The 26072-nt window shown below is 33.3% G+C and overlaps 2 protein-coding genes across 7 annotated transcripts in view; both read left to right on the top strand.

Moving 5' to 3' along the window:
* Window positions 1–19411, top strand: part of scel (sciellin) — a 33463-nt gene extending 14052 nt beyond the window's left edge. For 2 of the 5 annotated variants that reach the window (XM_056464977.1, XM_056464979.1), the window contains 20 exons: window positions 2403–2432; window positions 2516–2587; window positions 2668–2724; window positions 2916–2969; window positions 6265–6294; window positions 6404–6472; window positions 6642–6695; window positions 12704–12733; window positions 12815–12886; window positions 12963–13034; window positions 13191–13244; window positions 14217–14246; window positions 15104–15175; window positions 15261–15332; window positions 15540–15596; window positions 15678–15737; window positions 15835–15903; window positions 15975–16083; window positions 18525–18627; window positions 18741–19411. In XM_056464977.1, the coding sequence (XP_056320952.1) occupies window positions 2403–2432; window positions 2516–2587; window positions 2668–2724; window positions 2916–2969; window positions 6265–6294; window positions 6404–6472; window positions 6642–6695; window positions 12704–12733; window positions 12815–12886; window positions 12963–13034; window positions 13191–13244; window positions 14217–14246; window positions 15104–15175; window positions 15261–15332; window positions 15540–15596; window positions 15678–15737; window positions 15835–15903; window positions 15975–16083; window positions 18525–18627; window positions 18741–18757 (1183 nt within the window). In that variant the 3' untranslated portion in view covers window positions 18758–19411. The remainder of the gene's footprint in view (window positions 1–2402; window positions 2433–2515; window positions 2588–2667; window positions 2725–2915; window positions 2970–6264; window positions 6295–6403; window positions 6473–6641; window positions 6696–12703; window positions 12734–12814; window positions 12887–12962; window positions 13035–13190; window positions 13245–14216; window positions 14247–15103; window positions 15176–15260; window positions 15333–15539; window positions 15597–15677; window positions 15738–15834; window positions 15904–15974; window positions 16084–18524; window positions 18628–18740) is intronic. The other 3 variants (XM_056464978.1, XM_056464982.1, XM_056464980.1) reach the window with 3 other exon arrangements.
* Window positions 19412–22723: 3312 nt separating this feature from the next.
* slain1a (SLAIN motif family, member 1a) overlaps window positions 22724–26072 on the top strand; it is a 40233-nt gene continuing 36884 nt past the window's right edge. For both annotated transcript variants that reach the window (XM_056464622.1, XM_056464623.1), the window contains exon 1: window positions 22724–23425. In XM_056464622.1, the coding sequence (XP_056320597.1) occupies window positions 22977–23425 (449 nt within the window). In that variant the 5' untranslated portion in view covers window positions 22724–22976. The remainder of the gene's footprint in view (window positions 23426–26072) is intronic.

Here is a 26072-nt window from a genome sequence, read left to right on the forward strand (position 1 = left end):
TTTTTATTTTTTGTTTGTCACCATTGTTGAGATTCAAAGACTAATTGTTGATGTCTGTGTGGTTTTATGAATTCCCTAAATTGAACATATGCCTTGTGAAAGGTGTGTTTAGATCTGTTATACAGACATTGACTGCTGTAGGTAAAGTGGTTTCATTTACAAATGATACGTAATTCTCATTTCTAACTTACAAGTTAATAATTGAGTGCACAAGCAGGTGATAATGGCTTTGATTAATAGTTAATGTCATATTTTCTTTATACAAATAGTGTGAATAACACATTTAATTATAACAGCAAATATAAACCCAAGCGTCTGAACAAATAGTTGAAGAGCCCAACTAAAGCAGACTCTATTCTCCATCATGGTACCTTCAAATGAACAACAACAATTTCATTAAGAGGTTTTGTTCATGCAACAGAAACAAAATCAAAGGGCAGTAATAAGTGAAGCTCCTGATGTTTGTAGAGTTGTTTAATGGTCTCTGCTGAGATCTTGAGAAATCATGTTTTTATTCTGTAATTTGTTTTATTTTTATTATTTGTTATTTCAGTTGATTTCATCTTTGGTTTTGGCTGTAATTTGTGTTGTTCTTTCCTTCAGTGATTTTGCTTGTTAACAGTTGTTTATCAATAATTCTCAATCCTCCTTTAATTAGACACTTAATTATCTCATTAACTTAATCAATGCCTGAGTGTTCAACCCTCTGTAGTGAGGACACTATTGAGGATTTTGCTCTGGCATTTAGGGGTTAAATGTGTTTGATGAAAAATACAGACTGTGGAATGTATTTTTAACAGAAAAATTCTGTAAACTGAATTTATGACCGTAAAATGTTAAAAACAGTAGATTACTGGCAACCACAGCTAACCGGTATTTTTCCATAAAATCAAGAGAAAAACAGCAAAAATTTCTTTCTTTAGTTTAAGGGAACTGTGTAGTTACTAATGTAGTGAAAATCTGTTTTGTAATTGTAAACACACATGAACATATTAGTGCACTGAATGGCTTTTATGCACTAAGCTACATTTTTGTGAACTGAACATTGTATCAGTTCATGAAATGCAGTTATTTTCCGTAAATTTAAACAGTTCTATAAACATCTTTATTTTTTACGGAAAAATTCTGGCAACCACAGCTGTTGGTATTTTTCCATAAATTTCACGGATTTTTGTTAATAGTGTATATAAATGTATTTTGTGTGTGTGTGAAATAAGGGAATGTGCCACATAGTATATATAAAGTTTTCAGTTTGGCAACCCCTGTTAAAGAAGAAAATAATTAAAAGGAAAGTAAGTGAGTGAGGGAGAAAAAGATACATTAGTGTATGTAATAAAATATGGTTAACTGTTTATACTGTAATAAATGCTGGTGTCACATGGGAGACACTGACAAGGGAAGTGCAGATCCAAATGCAGGTTTATTAAACGGAGAATGGTCAGACAGGCAATGATCACAATCAGGAGCAAACTGTTGTATACAGAGCCGTGGTCCAATAACAGGCAAATGGTCAATACAGGCAGGCAATGTAAACAAACAAACAATGCTAGGGTCAAAAACACGGCAGTACAAGGCAAGGAAAATGCATCGTAAAGTTAACTTCACAGATAAACGAGACTTGAGTATGTGTGCGGTTTAAAAAGTCCATGGAATCAGTCTTTGACAATCCTCTGGCTGTGTGTTTGCAATTAGTCAGGATCAGGAACCGGTGTGAGTTTTTGTGGTGCATGACTGGGTCTGTAGTCCAAAAACCGGCTGATTTGTAGTCCGTAGGGATCTGCAGCCACTGGAGATCATAACAGAGGTTCCACACAAGACTTTCTTTGTTGGGACAACATGAAGGAAATTAAGTTATTTTAGTTTTTTACAAATTTAAGTGGATTGAACAAAAAACAATGAAGTGCCCACAGCCCCCAACCCCAAAAATTATTATTTTTTTTTTTTACATTTAAACATCATTTTATTTATAATCATTTTAAATGAATAATTTGAACAAGCAGCGAACATTTTAGGTGTACAACTGTATACAGGGAGGGCCATTTATGTGGATATAGCTTAATAAACTTGGGAATTTCACAAGAAAAAACAATGGTGTGCTTTGTTGTAACGTATCTTTATTCTTTCATGCGTTATTTACCAGCACATATACTAATGTGCCACAAACAGGACGTTAATATCACCAACCATTCCCATTTTATTATCCATATAAATGGCCCACCCTGTAGTTTCATAACTGTTTTATAAAATATTTAATAACACACTTAAATATGCCAAAAAATAGATTTTGTATTGATCATGTAAACACTCAAAATATGCAATGCATATTCTGTGTAATCTGGTATATTTTCATAATTTCTGTCTTTGTGTATTAACATTGAACCTATACCATTCTTTTTGTTTAGGCCAGCTTCACCTGTGAAGACCACCACAAGGTACAGTAGTTCTTGATTACAGATTCATGACGAACCTGAAATAATCAAACTACTCTATTAACCTTTATTAATTGCAACTTTAGCATCAAGACTTACACCAAGGAGGATGTGACACCCCCTAAAACAACAACATATTCTGTGCGCTCCACAAAGAGGTGAGGACCTTAAAGAAAATTCCATGCATTCAATTTCAGTCACTGTAAGACAAAGAGCCTCACTGATTGTTTCTTCACAGCTCTGAGGATCTCACACCAACGTCAATCAAGTTAACTAGCACAAAACCTGACATCAGGTACTGTATGTGACATTTACATACTTATTAACTAAACACATCAGTCAACATCTAACTCCACAAGACTTTAAGAAGTATTATTTTTCATCACAATATCAATTTGCCACAGGATTATGTAGTTCCACCACTGATATGAATATAAAAAACTAGTGTTTACTGTTGAAAATAACGCTTGTTGTTTGTTTCTAAAGTGACTACAAGACTGAAGTGGTTACTGTGAAGTCATCAAAAGACATCATTGACATGTGAGTGTATTAACTGATGGGTATGACCCACAATAGCCTGAAAGTATGTAAAAATCCACATTAGTGTTCTTTAAGAATTAGATTTTTATTACTACGTTTAATAGTTATTTGGATTTTGCAGTTAGACATGTTTTTTCGCCACAATATTTCTTTGTTTTTTGAATGTCATTCCTATCTTAAAATTAAATCCACATATAATTTCTATCCCTAAACCCAAAACTGTGTCCTAACTACACACAATAAGGTGGTACATTATGCAATACAAACTCTTTCCCATGTTAAACTTGATGACAACGTTTCTATTTTAGAAACAGTTTCTATTTCAGTGATGTCACGACTGAAAAACAGCAAAAACTGGTGCTGATTATGTGCTGTTTGTAACACACATACATCACTGAGATGTCTATTTGATGTTTTTGCTTACAAAAAATATTTATTAGAGTGTTTGTTCATCTGCAAAACATTTATTAGATCAGATGTGCATTTTCAGATGTTAAATAAATGTTTAGAATGTCTTTAAAATGTTTGAAACCGTAATGTTCATTCAGCAGACGTTTATTATACCTTTGAACATAGCAGATATATCATTAAAATACACATTGCATATGTACTTGCTCTGTCTCTAAATGTTACTACTTAACAGTGTAATTTTGAATATCATTTTACGTGACACTTATTGCCATACTTAAAGTGGTAGCAGATAGTTTACTGCAGATCTACAAAAAAGAACGCTAGAGTGACTCAGCACAAACCAATAGAATCATCACTCAGCCTGTATTTTTTATAATGTTAATGAGGTTTAATAGTTATTTATTAGATTATAAACCTGTCCATGTCATTGGCAGTGCAGTTCTGAATATCTATGAGATAAAAGATTTGTTGTGTGGCATCAGACAAAGTGCTTGCTGCTAGAATCTTGTGTTGTTAGGACACGGGTGTTACAGTAAATTGTAATTAAAATCTGAAGGAAATGATAAGTGAATAAAGATGTATAACCCCAATCGTAAGCCTGTACTTAAAGTCCACATGAACCAGAAGCCGCGATCCTTTTTTCCATATTGTGACATAGTTTCTAGAGAAACGGAAAATTAAATGAGAAAACAATGGGCGTGGCTTGTTTTTTCTACTGTGAAGTTATTGGCTGTAGTAAAGTAGGCACTTCACTCAGAAAGATCGAGAAATGGGATTCAGGAGAGTTATTACAGCCTAACAAAAACCTCCTTCTCACCATTTTAATTTGTTGCTATAGCGCTGTCAAAACCGACAGTTGAAGGGGCATGATTGACTTTGTTAACCACTCCTCAAATAGACGTAATATGAGAGTTTAACAAACAGGAAGTACATTTTCAGATTTCCATTTTAGATTACAAGGGCAAACAAATTATTTTTTCTTAATGACATACACGGATGAATTGTTCACCACATAACTAGCAATGTGAGCTAACAAAATCAATATGACTAGTTTTGATTTCATGTGTACTTTAACGTACAATTAGAAAAGTAAAGTTCGTAGACAAACTTTATGGTAGCTTGAGAAAGCCGAGTCTGAAAGTATGAAGTAGTTTAAATGTTTAAATAACTGAAGTAGTTTTTAACGAAGTTTGAAAGAGTCGGCACAGATAAGTACATATATGTTAGCAAAGATGGATTGGCATGTTACTTGCTAGGCGGTTCGTAGGGGGTTCTGAATAGTTGCCAAGGTGTTGCTAGGGTGATCTGAGTGCTTGCTAAGGTGTAGCTAGGTAGTTGCTATGGTGTTCTGAGTGGTTGCTTGGCAGTTGCTAAGATGTTGCTAGGAGGTTGTTAAGGTGTTGCGAGGCGGTTGCTAAGGTGTTCACTAAGGTGTTGCTAGGCGCTTGCCAAGGTGTTCTAAGTGGTTGCTAGGTGGTTACTAAGGTATTCTGGGTGGCTGCTAGGAAGTTACTAAGATGTTGCAAGGTGGTTGCTAAGGCACAGCCTAGGTGTAGCTAGGCAGTTGCTAAAGTGTTCTAGGTCATTGCTAAGGTGTTGCTAGGTGGTTGCTGAGCTGTTCTAAGTCATTGCTTAGTTGTTGCAAGATGGCTGCTAGGGTGTTCTAAGTGGTTGCTAGGAGGTTGCTAAGTCATTGCTAGGTGGTTGCTAGGTGATTGCTAAGTTGTTCTAGGTTGTTACTAAGGTGTTGCTAGGTGGTTGCTAGGGTTTCTGATTAGTTGCTAATTGGTTGCTAATGCATTGCTAGGTGGTTACTAAGGTGTTGCTAGGCGGTTGCTAATGTGTTGCTATGTGGTTGCAAAGGTGTTGCTAGGGTGTTTTGAGTGGTTGCTAGGTAGTTGCTAAGCGGTTGTTAGGGTGTTGCTAGGTAGTTGCCAAGATGTTGCTATGTGGTCACTAAGGTGTTGCTATGTGGTTGCTAGGGTGTTCTAAGTGGTTGCTAGGCTGTTGCTAAGGCATTGCTAGGTGGTTGCTAAGGTGTTGCTAGGCAGTTACTATGCTATTCTTGGTCGTTGCTATGGTGTTGCCATGGTGGTTGATAGGGTGTTCTGAGTGGTTGCAAGGCAGTTGCTAACATAAATTAGCATGATTCTAGTATGAATTAGCATTATGCTAGCATGTTTCCAGCATAAGTTAGCATGTTATTAGCATGTCACTAGAATGTTTCTAGTATGAATTAGCATGTTAGCCTGAATTTTATATGAATTAGCATATTTGCTAGTATGTTTCTAGTATGTCTTGGTGTGTTGTTAGTATGTCCAATAAAAAGCCAATGGCAGTTTTTATAATGGAAGTCTATGGGACAGTGTCTAGGGTGTCGTAAGTGGTTGCTAGGGTATGACTAGTAATTTGAACGGTCATCAGTGATTGGCAGATTGGTAGTCTGAGTTAAATGAGCCCAACCTTAAGTCTGTATGACAGTCTGGCGCAAAGTTATGAAGTCATAAAGTTTGGTCCAATGTTAAGTCAATGGGACTTTTTTTAATTTTCCGGGTCAGTTTTCAGAAAACCAAAAGTTGGATTAGTTGGATAAGATATAGCAACCCGAGTCAGACCAGTTTGGAGTAAGTTTGGTGCTTGTAGGTTTAACGGTCTAGGAGGAGATGCATATAGAAATTAGTCTCAGAAGACGGAAAAAGAAGACGTATATGTAGTATAACATTATGTTGGCTTTCCCAAGCCACCATAATAAACAGGTCAGATCTGAATGAATGATTGGAATGTTTTTCCAGGATCAAGATGTTCATATAGAAAATTTACACTTGGTAAGTTTTTTTTTGTGCATGTGTATATTAAAATTCAACCAATCATTCTTTTTGTTTAGGCCAGCTTCACCTGTCAAGACCACCACAAGGTGCAGTTACAGCTAATCAACCCTGATAAAAATAATATGTCAACAGATTTCTGACTAACCTAGATAAAAATTTGTCTACTCTCATAACATTTTAACTATTTAATTACAGCATCAAAACCTACACCAAGGAAGATGTTTCACCAACTAAAACAACAACAACAACCTACACCACAAAGGGGTGGGAGCTTAAAGTCACGTCACACTTCCAGTATTTGCAGTATAATTAAAGGAATAGTTCACACAAAAATGAAAATTCTGTCACCATTTACTTATCCTCATCCACATTACTCATGAACTTGAATTTTGAGACTAAAATGTTGATCACTGTATATTTTGTGTGTCTAAAGTGACTACAAGACTGAAGTGGCTACTGTGAAGTCATCAAAGAACATCGTTGATATGTGAGTGTCATAAATCACTGCTTCACAACCAGTGTTGTGCAAGTTACTTCCAAACTGTAATACATTACAGATTACTTATTACTGTGATTTAAAAGTAATCCCTTACCTTACAATATTACTGTCTCAAAATTGTAATATGTTACATTACTCTTATATTACTTTTTAGTTACTTTCACCAAAATAACTACAGAATTAGAACTTAACATTCTAAAATGACTAAATGTACTGCAGAGCAGTTTACATCCAGTAGAAAGCGATATGATGTAGCAGAATGACGGTGACCTATCCAGGCTACTAACAATATAGTATATATTTGGCAACGTGAAGGCTCAAGACAATGCAAGAAAGGATAAGAGCTAGAATCACAAATGATCAAAGTCTGTTGAAAGTATGGTAAAGGTAAAGTGGCTATTTTCATATTAGACACAACAGGCCTATATGTAAAATCCAATGCCATGACGAGATGCATTTTTTTCTTAATCTTGCCATTATTCTATTCACTTTAAATTCAGGTTCACAACACAAAACTGTCATGCTCAAAGTGAGCATGATGAACATAGCTTTCTCAATATAATGCTCGTGCACCGATTTCCTCTGTGGACAAAACTGCTTGTGAGCTCTCAAATATACGCTGCTCGCGTGCAAATTTTCTCATGCTCTCTCAAATATGCACTGCTCACGCACAAAATTTCTTGTGCGCTCACAGTACACTACTCGCTCAGTGAGATTATATGCAGACTCACAATTTGTGTCTTGTGTTCCCTCTTCCTTTCATGCTTTTTGATATAATTTATATTTGTACACTATTTATTAACAATAACCAAAATACTAAAATAGACTTACATATAAAATTTTTAATCTAATCCACTATAACCTTTTTTGTTGTTTGTTATATGATGAAATATTTCCAATTTCAAACACTTGAGACACAGAGAAAAGAAGTTGAATGCAAAGAATACATTTTTAAAAAACATTTATTAAACATCCAAAAGGTGCACCATACTAATCAAATAAAACAACATTTAAACAAAAATATAACGAATGCAAGCAGAAATGTAACCGATAAAAATAGGGGAAAACTTGATGAGGTATTATAGCCTACTGAACTATTCACTCCTCAAATAAATCTCACTATCAATCCCATTTTATCATGGCAACTAAAATAAATTGAACACATCTCTGTTGTCTTCCACATTGCTGATGAGATTGTGGAGGACATTTTCCCTGTCATGTACAGTGTTTTGAACAGTTCTACAGTAAAGTACTTCAATTAATCAGTTGTGCTAATACTAGTTGCTATGGTAACACAAGCGTAATATAAACAAATTACCCAGTGCTGTAGTTTTTTTTTTTTACAATATAGGGTATACTATACTACAATTCACCACACTTTACTGTAGTAAAACTACACTTTGTATTTCAATTTATCAGTTCACTATTCTTAATACTACAGTATGCTGAAGCATTCATTAACAAATTGTAAATAATACTAGCCTAAAACATAGGCAGTATATCTAACACTCAAAAACACAAGTATTTATTATAGAATTTATCATAACCTTTTAGTGTTTCGTGTATTGCTAATAAATACCGTAGCAATATATAAACCATATCAACATTCTTGGGATAACCAATTGAACAGGAGGATCTCTGGAGAGCAAAAGCACGAAAAGAAGAGGAAACATGAGGCACAAAATGTGAGTCTGCATCATCTGACGGAGCCAGAGCAGATCATTCGCACGTGAGCAGCCGTGTTTTGAGTGCATGCGACTGCGAAAAAAAAATTGCAGTCGAGTTGTCCACGAACAGAGAATTACATGAATGCGCTCTTGTAAAACTGCGCTTACGACTGTTGTCAGTGAAATAACGCCATATGCACATACGTCCATCTCGCGAATGTACTGTCTTCAGCTCATCTATTTTGCCGCTCTTCCGCTGCACGTCAGGGCTTGACCTTACTGTGAACCGGGCTGAGCCAATAGCCTCGGACCTCGAGCTCAGAGGCTGAAATCATTCCGCGTTCAAAGTAAAAAAAGTTCCAATAGCCAGAGGGATATTAATGACAACAAGCGCATATATTCACTAACCACGAACAGAAAATAGAACTTACTTGCGGTATTTTTTATTTGGTAATGTCTTGCGGGCGAAAAGTTTGTTGTAACGCACGCGTTACTGAACATGTACCGAGTAAAATATTACTGAAAATGTATAAGTAATGCCTTACACTACTGCGTTACTGGAAAATGTAATACATTACTGTAATACATTACTTTTGTAACGCATTACTTCCAACACTGTTCACAACTGATGGCTCATGAACTAAACAATTCTAAAGTGGTAGCAGATCTACAAAAAAGAGCAAACATGCAGTTTAATTTGAACGCTAGAACTCTGACTCAGCACAAACCAATAAAATCATCACTCAGCCTGTATTTTTTATAATGTTAATGAGGTTTAATAGTTATTAAATAGATTATAAACCTGTCCATGTCATTGGCAGTGCAGTTCTGAATATCTATGATGTTTAAATGTTTTTTTTTTTTGTGTGGCATCAGACAACGTGCTTGCTGCTAGAATCTTGTGCTGTTAAGACACGGGTGTTACAGTAAATTGCAAATGAAGGAAATTATAAGAGAATAAAGACCTATAACCCCAATCGTAAGTCTGTACTTAAAGTCCACATGAACCAGAAGCCGTGACCCTTTTTTCCATATTGTGACGTAGTTTCTAGAGAAACGGAAAATTAAATAGGAAAACAATGGGCGTAGCTTGTTTTTTCTACTGTGAGGTGATTGGCTGTAGTAAAGTAGGGACAGTAATATGGAACAATAATACGCATTCCCTAGGCTGCATTTGATTGGCCACATTTCCTTGTAACATTATAACAATGACATTTTCCCCTTAATTTCTGTTTATCTAAGCTTATATTAAATTTAGCATACATACTCTTTTTTTTTTTTTTTTGATCCAGCCAGTGCAGATTGCTGGTAAAAAAAAACTGATTGCATAGAACTACAAATCCGCCATTATATGGACCACAAGATCCGGTCATGCACTGCACACACACACACACACTGGTTCCTAATCCTGTCTGATTGCAAACACTCACAGCTGAAGCTGCTCATGGACTGATTAGAGGACTATTTAAACAGCGCACACATACACACACATCAGGGTTGTTGCTAGATCCGATATGTTTGCGGCTGGAAGTTGGTGAGAATTATTTCTATTATTTATAAAATTTCTCATATATTGTATTTTATTGACGTCTACCTCCACCCCAACCCTAAACCCAACTGTCACAGTAACGTAAAAACAGTTATTGTATTGAGTATTAGTTATGTTATCTATTAAATTACCCAATAAATTGTATTTTTTTAAGGCCTACTCCCACCCCAACCCGAAACCCAACCCCCACAGTGTCAAAAAAATGCTGCTTTATTAATGTGCATATCACACTTTCGGCCAGCCGCATATCCAATCTAGACTTTACCACACATTAGACCTGAGTCTTGTTATACTTTCCCTGTGAACATTACGACGCGTTTTTCTTGCCTTGCATTGCCATGTTTTTGACCTGTGCCTTGTTTGTTTGTTTGTTTTTGTTGTATGCTGCATGCCTTTTGGCCATTTGCCTGTGTATTGACCCCGCCACTGGATTGCTCGTATACATCTGTTTTCTTAATATACCTGTATTCTTAATAAACCTGCATTTGGATCCGCACCCCTGTCAGTGTCCCCACTTCACATTGCAGAACAATGACGTGTGTGTGTGTGTGTGTGTGTGTGTGTGTGTGTGTGTGCTGTGTTAATAGTTCTGTAATCAGTTCATGAGCAGCTTCAGCTGTTAGTGTTTGCAATCAGATAGGATTAGGAACTGGTGTGTGCAGTGCATGACTAGAGCTTGTAGGCCATATAATGGCGGATTTGTAGTTCCATGTGATCTGTATGTTTATCTGCACCAGCCTGATCTCACGAGAAAACGTAAGTATTTTACGTTTTGACAGTTTAGTGGCTAATTCGTACGAATTCGTACGAGTTCAGTCGTACGAAATGGTACGATTTTAAAAAGGAGGCATGGCACCTAACCCCGCCCCTAAACCCAACTGTCATTGGAGGATGAGCAAATCGTACTAAATTGTACGAATTAGATCGTACGAATTCGTACGAATTAGCCACAAAAAAAAGTTACAAATTGCCGTGAGATTGTGTTGTCTGCACTGGCTGGATCACTGGTGACCGTGACACAGGAAGACTAAAGCCTAGCCTGCCACGGCACTTCTTTACAATGTTTTCTATAAGTTGCTTAGTGATCCAGAACATTAGTGAATGGCGTTGCCGATAAATTCATAAACATAAAAAAGAATTTTTTAACTTACAAGTCATATACCTTTTCTCTTTCTTATGTTGAAATTAAGCAGAGTAGAGTGGTTCAGAACAAAGAAACAATAAAGCATTAATTCTAAAATAAAATACAGTTTCAGTGTTATTTTTACATTGAAACTGGCTTGTTGTGTATTTAAAGGGATAGTTTACACAAACATGAAAGTTCTGTTATCGTTCAATCATCCTTTTTTTTTTGTTCTGTTGAAGACAAAAGAAGATATTTTGAAGAATGTTTGAAACCAGTAACCACTGTCTTCCATAGCACGACATACAAATACTATGGAAGTTAACGGTTGCCGGTTTGCAATGTTCTTCAATGTATGCTCTTTTTTTAAAAAAAAACTCAAACTGGTTTGTGACAAAAGAGTGAGTAAATTATGACAGAATTTTCATTTTTGGCACAACTATAACTTTAATACATACAGTTGAAGTCAGACTTATTATCCCCCTTTGATTTTTAAATATTTCCCAAACGATGTTTAACAGAGCAAGGAAATTTTCACAGTATGTCTGATAACATTATTTCTTCTAGAGAAAGTCTTATTTGTTTTATTTTGGCAGAATAAAAGCAGTTTTTATTAAAAAAAAAAACATTTTATGGTCAATATTATTAGCCTCTTTAAGCTATAATTTTTTTCAATTGTCTACAGAACAAACCATCATTATACAATAACTTGTCTAATTACCATTACCTGCCTAGTTAACCTAATTAACCTAGTTAAGCCTTTAAATGTCACTTTAAGCTGTATAGAAGTGTCCTGAAAAATATCTACTCGAATATTATTTACTGTCATCATGGCAAAGATAAAATAAATCAGTTATTAGAAATGAGTTATTAAAACTATTATGTTTAGAGATGTGTTAAAATGAAAAATAAATTTTAAAAATATAAAAAATAAAAAAATATAAAAAATTAAAAAAAAAAAATAAACAGGGGGGCTAATAATTCAGGGGGGCTAATAATTCTGACTTCAACTGAATGTAACTTCACATTTTTAATGATGAGGATTTAATTTACTCAATAAAAATTGATAGTTTCCCAGTACTGGGTTGTGGCTGGAAGGGGATTCACTATATTAAACATATGCCAGAGTAGTTGACGGTTCATTCCACTGTAGCGACTCCTTATAAATCTGTGACTAAGATGAGGGAAAACGAATGAATAAATGAATAATATATAGTAACTTTAAATGTAAACCAAAATTAAATTACAATCTAGTATGTACTGTATGTGCTTTAGTATTTGTATGTTTTAGTATGTAATGAAAACACAAAAATAAGTGCATGTTAGAACACAAAAATGCTTTAACATACACGTTAAAATTAAAAACAAATTAAAGAGTTAAGTTTTATTAAGCATACTTAAGTTGCATTACACTTTTTGTGAGCCCTTTTTTTAAAAGTACTTATAAAATGAGGTTTAAATTCACTAAAATTAACATTAGATTAACAGAAATGTAGCATATTTTGGGATATTTCAGTTTATTTTAATTTTAAAATACACCTAAACACTGTAGAAAATTTTCAAATCCAATACACTCAAACTACTCTCTTAATTCTGTTGGATGCTGCTTTTAGTTTGTTGTTGCTTTTTAATCTTAAACCTATCATTCTTTTTTTAGACCAACTTCACCTGTGAAGACCACCACAAGGTACAGTAGTTCTTGATTACAGATTTCCAACAAACCTGAAATAATCAAACTACTCTATTAACCTCTTAATCTCAATGTTAGCATCAAAACCTACACCAAGGAGGATGTTACACCACCTAAAACAACAACATATTCTTTGCGCTCCACAAAGAGGTGAGAAATCCTTAAAGAAACCTTCATGCTTTCAGTCACTGTAAGACAAAGAGCCTCACTGAATGTTTCTCCACAGCTCTGAGGACTTTCTGTATGATACTCCTACTAAAACATCAATCAGGACAACTAACGCAAAGCCTGACAGCAGGTATGTGCTATCTAAATAACTCAGTCAACATCCTAAGAAAATGTATTATTTTTCATCACATTCTCAGCGTGCCACAGGATTGTGTAGTTCCGCCACTGAATATGTAAATCATTTATTGTGAAAAATAATTTGTTATTAAATTATTTGTTTCTAAAGTGACTACAAGACTGAAGTTGTTACTGTGAAGTCATCAAAGGACATCATTGACATGTGAGTGTCATATATAATCTTTTTTTTTTGTTTATTTTTTGGCTGTTTCTGCACAGATTTTTGTAAGAAAAAAACAAATAAATAACTAAATAAACTTCTTAACTAATATCTTATCTAATAAATGGTTTAAAATGCAAATCATACTAGAACCACTTGACTGGTAAGCAAATATACAGTAGAGCTCTTATATAATACATCCACTAAAAGGTTAAGAAAATATTATTTTACAAATGTATTTCCTCACAAACCCTCTGAACATTTACACATTCAGTAGTCATTCTGAAATTAATATAAAATTGGAGTAAATATATATGTACATACATTTGCATAAGTAATCAAATTATGTGGCTTTGTATGTGAGTAAAAACACATCAAATGAAAGATTATCAAAACAAATTTGTTTAATACACACTTTTAACTTTGAAAAATGTAAAAAGTTTTAACTCTCAGTTCCTTAACGGTATAGTTCACCATAAAATTAAAGTTTCCTCACTATTTACTCACCTTAAGTGGTTCCAAACTTCAACAAATGAAGATATTTTAAAGAAAGCTGAAAACCTGTAACCACTTTCCTTAGTAAGAAAATCAAATATTATTATCTCGATGATTACAGGTTTTCAATCTTTTTTAAAATTTTGTGTTCAAAAGAATAAAGACATTTTTGGGTGAACTATCCTTTGAAGTTGTGATTTATTAAATTTAGCATAATATATATTTTTGAGTATTGTATTTTATAATACACATTTGATTTGAGATTTAAAATACACTACACGTCAACATTCCATTAAATGCATTTTATTTCACATCTGTAATACTAATAATTTAGCATATTGTTTGGATCGTTTCATATATTTTAATCCTGAAATACAGCTCTCACAGTGTTTCAAATCCACCCTACCCTAAACAGTCTCTTAAATCTGTCACTGTTAAATTGGTTTATTGTTTTTTAAACACGATCCTACCATTCTTTAGACCAACATCACCTGTCAAGACCACCACAAGGTACAGTAATTTTTTAATTCAGATTCATGACCAACCTCAAATAATCAAATAATCGTTGACTCGCCTTTCACTTTTCACAAACCTGTTTGAGTTTCTTTCTTCTGCATGTCGAATACAAAAGAAGATATTCTGAAGAAAGCTGAAAACTTGTAACCTTTTACTTCCATAGATTTCATTGATTTATTTATTTTTTTTGCTACTATGGAATTCAATGATAACCGGTTTTCATCTTGATTGATTGGTGGAATACTGATCTGACGTGTGTGTTTATTTTACACATACAATTACTACATTTATAACCATCAACAAATGTAAATTAGCATTTTTGCTATAGCTAAAATATTATTGAAAAAGGTTTAAATGTAACGTTGTGGGGCAACACAGTGGCTTGCTGGTTAGCACTGTCGCATCACAGCAAGAGGCTGGTTCGAGTCTCGGCAGGGCCAGTTGGCATTTCTGTGTGGAGTTTGCATGTTCTCCCTGTGTTCGCATGGGTTTCCTCCGGGTGCTCCGGTTTCCCCCACAGTCCAAAGACAGCTATAGAATTGAATAAACTAAATTGGCCGTAGTGTACAGTATGTGTGTGCATTTGAGAATGTGTGGGTGTTTCCCAGTACTGGGTTGCAGCTGGAAGGCTATCCACTGTGTCATATCCTGGATAAGTTGGCAGTTCATTCAGCTGTGGTGACCCTTCATAAATAAAGAGACTAAGCCGATGTATTGCCCTGTTTAAATAAACTAAACTAAGATCTTTCTTCAAAATATCTTCTTTTAAACTAATTTAGGGAGAGTAAACAAATTGTGAGTACATTTTCATTTCAACTGTCTCTTTAATTTCTTATTAATTCCAACTATAGCATCAAAAGCTACACCAAGGAGGATGATTCGCCAACTACAATGACATCGTATTCCATCCGATCCACAAAGAGGTGACGTAAAATTCCCTTAACTAAACTCCCGTAAATGTTTTCAGTCACTGTAAAACAAAGAGCATCACTATGTGTCTCTCCACAGCTCAGAGGATCTTCTGTATGATACTCTCATACCGACGTCAATCAAATCAACAAACAGCAAACCTGACAGCAGGTATGTGGCATTTGCACATTTATAAGGTGTGAACCTTTTTGTGCCGAGTTTGACATTTGCTTTGGCTTTTAAGTAGTTTAACCAGTCTTACGGCTGACTGGTTTAAAGCAGGCGTACAGTCGTATTTAAGCTCTTTCATGACTTTCCATTAGAGCTTCCCTCTCAGCACAGCAGCGTTTATAATATGGATTTTTTTCGTTCTTACAGTCGTGAGGATTTGTCATCCTCCAAAACTGTCAGAACCGTGTACTCGACAAGTGACAGGTAGGACGGTGTTTATAATTCAAGCTTCTTTTGCTTAAAAGTCATTTATTACACTCATATATACCTTTTTTGAATGAATAGAAATGAGTGGAGTACAGTCACAAGTCCTTCTTACACCAGAACATCATACACAGAAAGCAGGTTATGATGCATTTAAAAACACTACACACCATATTTAAGCAATATTAATTAAATCAGACCAGGTTTGTTGATTTAGGATTGTTTTTTTTCCACACAGGCCTTATGATTACCTGTCTGACTCTCTCACATCAAAAACTACTACGACTGTGTACTCATCACCGGAAAGGTATGGAGGCGGAAATAGTTTTTATTTCATTAGGTTATGCGTATACTGAAATGCATGTTGTTTTGTTGCAGGAAAGTAAATGTGAAGGACATCTGCACATATTGCAGTCAAAGCATGTACACGGATGAAAAGATTATCTTGGATGACATGAACATAAACTGTCATGCAAGATGTTTCAAGGTTAGTTGTTGTTGTTATTATTATTATTATTATCGTTATTAATAATGAATATATAAATATATGTGTTGTCAAAATATTTATTATCAATCACATAGGTTTTATTAGAAGTTTGAAGGCTTTGTTTTCTATTTTAATTTTATTTTGAACGTTTTGTTTTGTGTTTTCATCATTTTAATTGTCTTTAAAAATATTATTTACGTTTTGTTGTTTATTTATTTATTTATTTATTTATTTATTTTGTTTTTGTTTATTACATTCCAAAATGTCAATTTAAAATAATATATGTATTTGCATCAGTGTTATTTTCAAGTATCATGGTTTTAGTTTTTGAGTTTTATGTAAAAATATATATGAGTTTTAAATATGCTACTTATAAACTATAATTGCATTTATACATTTTAATGTATATTTGTATTTTCTAACTAAATATTTGCATTTATTATTATTATTATTATTATTATTAGTATTAGTAGTAGTAGTAGTAGTAGTAGTAGTATTAATGCATATATAAATATCTGTTGTCCAAAATATTTGAGTATCAATGACATTGGTTTCATTAGAAGTTTGAAGGCTTTGTTTTCTATTTTAATTTTATTTTGAACATTTTGTTTTGTGTTTTCATCATTTTAATTGTCTTTAAAAATATTATTTACATTTTGTTGTTTTTTAATTTATTTATTTATTTTGTTTTTGTTTATTTAATTACAAAATATCAATTTAAAATCAGTGTTATTTTCAAGTATCATGGTTTTAGTTTTTGAGTTTTATGTAAAAATATATATGAGTTTTAAATATGCTACTTATAAACTATAATTGCTTTTATACATTTTAATGTATATTTGTATTTTCTAACTAAATATTTGCATTTATTATTATTATTATTATTATTATCATTATTATTATTATTATTATTATTAGTAGTAGTAGTAGTAGTAGTAGTAGTATTAATGCATATATAAATATCTGTTGTCCAAAATATTTGAGTATCAATGACATTGGTTTCATTAGAAGTTTGAAGGCTTTTATTCTTTAGTTTTTTATTTTTATTTTATTTTGAAAGTTTTGTTTTGTGGTTTTCATCATTTTAATTATCTTTTAAAATAGATATTGTTTTTTTTTTCTTTCTTTATTTAATTACAAAAGGTCAATTTAAATAATATATGTTTTTGCTTTAACGTTATTTTTAAATAACATGGTTTCAGTTTTGTATAGAATTTTTTTAAATGTATATTTGTATATTCTATCAAAATTAATATTATTATTATTATTATTATTATTATTATTATTATTCCCAGTACTGGGTTGCAGCTGGAAGGGCATCCTCTGTGTAAAACATATGCTGGATAAGTTGGCGGTTCGTTCCTCTGTGGTGACCCCTGATAATTAAAGGGACTAAACCGAAGGAAAATTAATGAAATATTATAATCATTATTAATGAATAAATAATTATGTGTTGTCAAAAATATTTCTAACATCAATGACAAAGGTTTCATTAGACGTGTGAAGGTTTTTATTATTTTGTTTTCTATTTTAATTTTAATTTAAAAGTTTTGTTTTGGGGTTTTCATCATTTTAATTGTCTTTTTTAAAAGTCTGTTTTCTTTTATTTTTTAGGTTTTAACATTTTATTTATTCATTTCATTGTTTAATTCATTCCAAAAGGTCAATCTAAAATAATATATACACTTTATTTGCTTTAACTTTAATGCTATGATCAAGTAACATGGTTTTAGTTTTGTGTAGAAAATATGTATATATAAGTTTTAGATAAGCTGTCAACTATAATGATTTTCATAAATATTTGTTATTGATATTTGTATTTTCTAAGAAACTACCTAAATGAATTTAGGTAATTAGTTTATGAAAACACTGTAAATATATAAAAGGATTTAAAAAAAACTGCATTTAAATGTTTTAGTTAAATATTTTAGTACCAGTTGAGACTACTTTATAAGTTTGAATGTTTTTATTCTTTTGTTTTCTATTTTTCATTTGAATGTTTGTTTTGTTTTTATAATTTTAATAGTCTATATAAAAATGTGTCTATACAGGTAATTTTTAAAATAATTTCAGTTTTTTTTTAATCCTGAAGGTTAATCTAAAATATTATAACATTAACATAATATTATAACAGTATTCTTTGAATGTTATTTTTAAGTAAATCTGTTTTAGTTTTGTAATATATGTGTATATATAGATTGTTTTTTAGCCATCAACTATAAATGTTTTCATAAATATTTTTATTTATATTTCTGTTTTTTTTTTAATTGTATGTATGTATGTATGTATGTATGTATGTATGTATGTATGTATGTATGTATGTATGTATGTATGTATGTACTGTATGTATGTATGTATGTGTGTGTGTATGTGTGTGTATGTATATAATATGTGTATTAAATAAATAAATATATATATATATATATTATCATTATTATTAGTGTGGGGTTTGCAATACTTCACTGGGAAACCTGAAGGCTGGGGACAGCTTGTGGGTTTACCGCCGTGCAATTCACTGTGAGAGCTGCTTTGGCGTCACTAAGAGTAAGACAACTCTATGCAACTACATTTTTCAATATTCTGAAACATATAGTCAGTATGCTTGACAAATAAACCAAAATGTATTTTAAACAAAAGCATATGTTTTTGTTTTACAGGCAAATGGAACCGCTGAAACAGTTCCCACTGATAAAGTGAGCTAATGAAGGAGATGATGGCAAATGTGATAAAACTGCCTATACATTGATTTAACATGGACACGGGTCATTAGAATTATGGTGGTGGACTTCTGTTTGATAGAGTTTGGGGTTTATTCATTGTATTAATATATATTTATATACTTATAGAAGTACCAATACTAATAGGACTATTTTAAAGGAAGAATAACATTATTGCCATATATTTTTATGACTGCATGAAATACAAAAACACATTTGTTTGCATCTGCATGATTTTTTATCGGTCAGATGCGCTTGATGTATTTAAGGAAGTATTTCTATTAAAGAGAACTGAACATGCTCTGATCAAACCAGACAGCTTATGTGTTATGACAGGATTCCTATGAGAATACAAATAAAGAGCTAAAGTTAGCTAGAACCTGAGAGACTTTTCTTATATAATAGGGTTTTGGGCTTAAAGAGATGATTTCAATTATACAACAACTTCAATGACAACAAACACTTAATACCCAAATACACTTCATTGAACATGTATTATACACCTAGACCTCACCCTTTTGCAAGTATACTATATACTGTATAACTGTTACCTATGGTTACAGTTTATATTGTCCACCCTATACACAACTCATTAAATCTTTTGATTTTGACTATTGTATTGATGTGAAGCTGCTTTGGAATGATAATTATTTTGAAAATGCTATACAAGTAAACTTGAATTGAATTGAATTGAATTAAATAGGGTCAATGAACTGGTTTTGGAAATTTTTTAAGTATGATTTTTTAATTATATCTATCTATCTGTATATACACACAATTATTGTTATTAGTATTAATATTAATTATTATTATTTATTATTCATAAGATGAATGTGTCACAATTTACAAAATTAATTTCTTCAGCTTAGTCCCTGATTTACCAGTGGTCGCCACAACGGAATGAACCAACAATTACTCTGACATATATTTTATATCTTATCAAATATCTTATATCAAATATATGTAAATGTTAATATTACCTTTATTTTTTAAATACCCTTGGATGACCCTTTTGATATTACAGTTTTTTTTTTCATTGGAAATCAAAGTTATTAAATGATCTGAGTGAACTGACCACAGGAAATGTTTAATTAATTGTGATTGCAACAAGTTTTGAGGACCATCGAGAAGAAAGAGCTGGAGAACCGAACAAAGCAAATACTTTTAATTATTAAAATAAACATAAGACAAAATGGCAATCCTGGGGCCTAAATGCAAGAACATTTGAAGAGTGCCCTCAGTGGAGGCAGTGATGATGAAGAAAGGTTGGGGGTTGACAACGATGAATATGGACAGTTGGTGGGGTGTTGGGTGGATGTATGACAATAGTTCAGCCAGGCTCAGGACGCCTCACATGCCAGGCCACTCTCACCTTTTTCCCCACACTTGCGACACCCCCAGGAAACTGAAAGCACTGCTGTCTCTCCTCCAGACCTCTTCCATGACCTCTTCCACTTAACGCTCCTGCCACCATGTCTCGTACCGCTCTCACGGCTTTCCCCACTCTCTAGAGTCTACAGTGATGTTGTGAAAGCCTAATACGTAATATAAACACTATTATTATGAGAATAATGTTAAATTACCTTATATTTAATATATTTTCATGTTTCAAGACTAATGACTTGGTTTCTGTGTATACAAATTAAAACCATTTGTTTTTTAATTATGTAAATTAAAAAGAACTACGGAAGTCCCAAGAGGCCGTGCATTAAAATATTTTTCTCTCATTTTCATGACTTAATTTTTTCGTGATCTCGACATAACAAAAAGTTATGTCGTGATCACAACTTATTTTTTTGCTTTTATTTTTTATGTATTACAGTTTTCTCAGTTGCTTTGGTGCATTTCTCACAACACTATTTACATTTGCACAACAGTTAATGCATTTCTCAAAACAATTAGTATAAACTGCAAAACCTAGTTGATAACCTCAAAATGGATAGCTCATTCCTCAAAAGCAAGTATTCATGTCAATGAAAGTGTCAGTGTCATCAAGATGAAAAGTCCTGACACCATTGTTTATGAACAAGATGGTAAAATGGCTTTATCATGTTTTCATGTTTGATACTCTGTACATTTTTTTCCAATTTGTTTCCAAGTGTCACAAGTCAGATTTTGGTGACACTTCCTGAAAATGCTCAAAACAGCACTATATACTATTTGCACAGCCATTTGAAAACTACAGTAAAGTTAGACATCACCAAATTTAGTGAGGTATCTGAGTACAAGACACTGAATATGTGTTTCACATTTTTCTTAGCAATTGTAATTTATTCACAGCATTGTGCAAAAGAATAAATAAACCCTTATTTACAACAAACATAAACTTCCTTTGGGTAGAGCTTTGCACAGCTGTAAACAATATAGCAGTACATATTGGAACTGAACCTACAACACACATAGATCTGTAAATGATTCATGAAATTGTTCAATTGTTCAAAGAAGAAATTTTTGACAATTAGTTTTATATGGAATGACTATTCAGCATTCACAAGTTTAGATAATTTTGACCGACATGACATTAGCTTGTATAAAACAGCAGAGAGTTGAATGAAAGCAATTGATGCCTGTCCAAAAGCATTTGCAATTTGTTGGAAGGAATGAGAAACTGCTACTATGATGTGCACAAATGACTAATTGTTTTGAGAAATGCGTAACTGTTGTGCAAATGTAGTGTTGTGAGAAATGCACCAAAGCGACTGAGAAAAACTGTAATTATTATTATTATTCATTCATTTTCTTTTCGGCTTAGTCTTTTTATTAATCTGGGGTCGCCACAGCGGAATGAACCACCAACTTATCCAGCAAATGTTTCACGCAGAGGATGCCCTTCCAGCTGCAACCCATCACTGGGAAACCCATAAACACTCATTCGCACACATACATACACTATGGACAATTTAGCCAACCCAATTCACCTGTAACGCATGTCTTTGGACTGTGGGGAGAAACCGGAGCACCCAGAGGAAACCCTCGCAAACGTAGGGAGAACATGCAAACTCCACACAGAAACGCCAACTGAGTCTGCACCGGCCCTGAGAACAGGGAGAGAATAGCCCAACTGCAGACGCGCATTCCTGCAACACCTAGGCGTTCAGAACATCCATAATAATTTGCGCGCAAACACTCGGGCTCATGATTAATGTTCATTCATTATTATATTCATGTATATGGTTATATACCATTGTTATATATCATTATTTACAATAATATTCCCTAAACTACCATTGTAAAGCAACTCTATATGGCGCAATTTCAAAGTAATTTTAAATATGTTGCGGAAAGGCTGAAAGCAAAAGCAGGATGTTCATCATTTTACATTTTACATTCTTACATGCAGCAACTTATTTTGCGCCATATACTGTAGAGTTGCTTTAAAATGGAAACAGTTGAGGGAATATTGTGAATAATAATACATTATCATATACATGAATATAATAATGAATGTGCACTAAAAACATTATCTTTTAAAAATAGGTTTTTATGAAAAATGGTTTTGACCCCGCTCTCCACTAGCACAATTGATTAATTCAAGTAGCCTACTTCACTACAGTATGGTTCAAAAACTCTATAGTATTTTTTTACTATGAATGTCAATAGTGATCAAATATTATGTCAATGTTAATAACATAAACATAATTACATAAAATGTAATTTCTCCTGAGATGGTAATGTTTAATTTACATCACTTTATTTTATTTGTAGGCTATTCATTTCAGGATTCTTTGATCAAGAAAGGATTTAGTTGGAAATAGAAACATTTGTCACATTGTAATGTGTAACGTGTAAATACCTTTACTGTGACTTTTGGTCTTTTTAATGTAGGCTATCATTGTCCACTAATAGAAAAGATTTGTTTTATCAGTTTTTTTCTCAAATTGTTCCTGGAAGGTATGCTAGTGGTGCAGTATGGGCATGACAAGTTGAATATAGCCTAATTCTCCAAAAGACACCATTTTTGCTCGTCGTCCTTTGAATGAAAGGAGCAGTGTGTGGTAGCGTGACTGTTTTTGCCTGGTAATGTGGTGGTCGTGTGTTGTGTTTTGAACCGAGTGGGAGGAGACACAGACATGAGCAGCACATCAGCATCTGAATGAAGCATGTAACCCCGCTGAAAGCACTTCGAGTCTGGGCATACAGGGTAAACAACGCCGCCACCATTTTACTATCGTTTATATGCTTTTCTCTTCAATGGACGGGCTATTGTTCAAGCCGCAGATGATGGCGGACGTCAATGGCAACAGTAAGATGATGAACGCAGAACTGGAGGTGAAAAAGCTTCAAGAGCTCGTGCGAAAACTGGAGAGGCAGAACGAGCAGCTCCGGACGAGAGCGAACGCTGCGAACAACTGCACCTCCAGTGTCCGTCTGTTAGCCGCTCCGGCGTCGGCCTGTCCCGCAGGTCCGACTGGCCCAGACACAGGCACGTTTCAATCCGGGAATTATTGCGTTTCACCTTCATATTCCCCGTCCTTTGGCTTATCGGATGAGCACTATCCGTATTTTCATCCGCAGTCAGTGACTGGTGCTGATGAGGAAGATGAAGATGCTACTGTAATGGATGAGGTGGAAAAACTAGACCTTCATGCTCTTCTTCCCATCGATGGAGAGTCTGATTATAGCTGGTACTGATGCTTATACTAAACATTTGTTTTCATTGTCTCTTTGTCATCCCTTATGGTCAGTTCTCATGAATTGTCACTATAGTATGTGTCCTGGTCCATTGTTAGGTCGGTGAGTGTAAACATCTCAGAAGACATCTTCATTAGGAATACCTTCATTAGTGTAGTAGATTGGCTTGGTGTTACATTGCATCTGGTGATGTGAATATATATATATATATATATTTCCTTTTTGAGGTAGCCTAATATGTAGACATAATGCAAGGCACATGAAGTGCAGAGACTGAAATGCTAGATTTGTTTTGATTGTTTATGCCAGATCATTGTCAAAATCTTTTATGCTTAACCACTGCAATATGTAGACTAGACGAAGGGGAAAATCATGCCAAATATGGATGGAACCACATCTAAATACGGATGTCTTAAACATTAAAATAAGCAGGACATTTAGATGTTTTTATTATTTACAATTTAAAAACATATTTTAATATATTTAAACTATTTCTAATATTTGTATCTATTCAAACAATTATCAAATCAGATGCATGTACATATGAGCTCTTTGATCAGATGTTTTTCCTTACAGTACTTGCCCTTGCTTCTGTAGATCTTTCTTCTAATAAACACAAAAGATATTTTGAAGAATGCTATAAACGTTTAAACACTGACTTTGGTAGCCTATTTGTTTTTATGGAAGTCAGTGGTTACAGGTTTTCAGGTTTTTTCTAAATGTGTTTTGCATTCAAGAGAATAAATAAACTCATAAATGTTTGGAAGTACTTAAGGTTGAGTAATAGTGAGTGAATTTTTATTTTTGGGTGAACTATCCAAATTCACCCAAATTTGAAAAATTAGTGCAAATAAAGAAAATGTAACTGTAAAGTGAAAGTGAAAGTCATGATGTGGCTAAGTATGACGGTCCAAAGTACTCAGAATTTGTGATCTGCATTTAACCCATCCAAGTACACACACAGCAGTGAACACACACCCGGAGCAGTGGGCAGTTATAGTGGACTGGAGTCATTTCAAGCATGGAACATGATAGTGATAGAAATGTATAATTTAGCTATATCTCATACTTTTAAAAATATATTATAAATCATTAATATATATCATTAATAAATCATATATTTTGCATATAATAGAATTTACATTGTTTAAAAACAGTATTAACTGTATGATTAATGCGATACAATTAAAATATAAAACATTGTCCCACATTCATGTCCTAAAGATTTAGAACTCTTATTTAAAGTTGGATCTTTAGGAAAACTAAACAATAAAATTACAGGGAAGTTTACATAATTATGTGGCAATTTAATGATTAAATGTCTAAATATTAAATATTAGATATTGCAATGTGTGTGTCCATAAGGTCACATCACTGGAAATGCAATGTTTATTTGGGATTATAGTTGATCAGCATAAAAGTTGAGAATACATGAGATTTGTCATTGCAAAGAATAACCATAACAGACTGAAAGTTTATCATTTGCATGTGTTTTAAAGGCAATTCCAGAGTGCTTAAAACATTTGGGCACAAAAAAGTACATTTGTAACTTTAATGAAGAATATTTTACTGAATTATTAATACAATAAACACTATAGAGTGTAATTTCATGTTTCATTATTCAATTTCTGTACCTGAATACTTTTTGACTCAATTTGCACGCAAAAGTTTACTTTTTATACATGATTTACAAATTAGAGCTATTCAAGCTATCTGGTGAAATTGCATTCATATCGCAATATATATCGCAGAGAAACAAAATATCGCAACGTCAGATTTTCCAATGTCATGCAGCCGTAATTCAAACACTATAAACAAATCAGTGAAAATCAGTAGTTGATATAACTTTACTGTAAACATAATGCTAGGTTTATTTTAGATTTTACACATTTAAATTTACAGTAGAACAAAAAACATATATATAGTTAATATTCCAACATTTTGAAGTACTAATGTGTGTTGTGTATGAAAAACACATGGTGATTAGAAAGCCTATAAGTTAATCACAAAGAGCTTCTACATGAGCTTAAGTAACTTTTAAAATATTGAACATGCATAGTGTCATAGAGACAAATACAAAACATCATCATGGATACTCGCACAGTGCTAATGTATTGTAAAAAATTTAATTTAAGAACATATGGTGTAATATAAAACTCATGCATGCATAAACGATAAGAAAAAATGAAGTATTTATTGTGAATTAGGAAACTGCTGCTATTCAATTGACCCTTCGCTAAGCCACACCCGAAAACCGCCACACACCAATCAAGGCTTAGCAACCATAGCTACGCGCAGGAGGTCTGTCAAGCTTTCGAGCGAGGGAAACAAGCCAAAGCTTTGTGCATATGGATTGTGCAAATCTGATACCCGGTATCCTAAAAGTTTGGACAGGGTGGTGGAATTTTTTTCCCTTTCCAAAATCTAAAACACAAGAGGAGAAATGCCAGCGTGGATCAAGCTCTGTGAGAGGCGCTAAAGGAGTTAAATTTTGTTTTCGGTATTCCTGACTAGGCATGGGCCTGTATAAGATTCTGATGGTATGATAACCTTGGATAAAAATATCAGTATCAGTTCACAGTATCACGGTATTTAGATTGCTACTCTAAAATATATTCTTTTTAAATGTTGGGGTAAACA

This window comes from Danio aesculapii, chromosome 9 (genome assembly GCF_903798145.1).
Source record: "Danio aesculapii chromosome 9, fDanAes4.1, whole genome shotgun sequence".
NCBI lineage: Eukaryota > Metazoa > Chordata > Actinopteri > Cypriniformes > Danionidae > Danio > Danio aesculapii.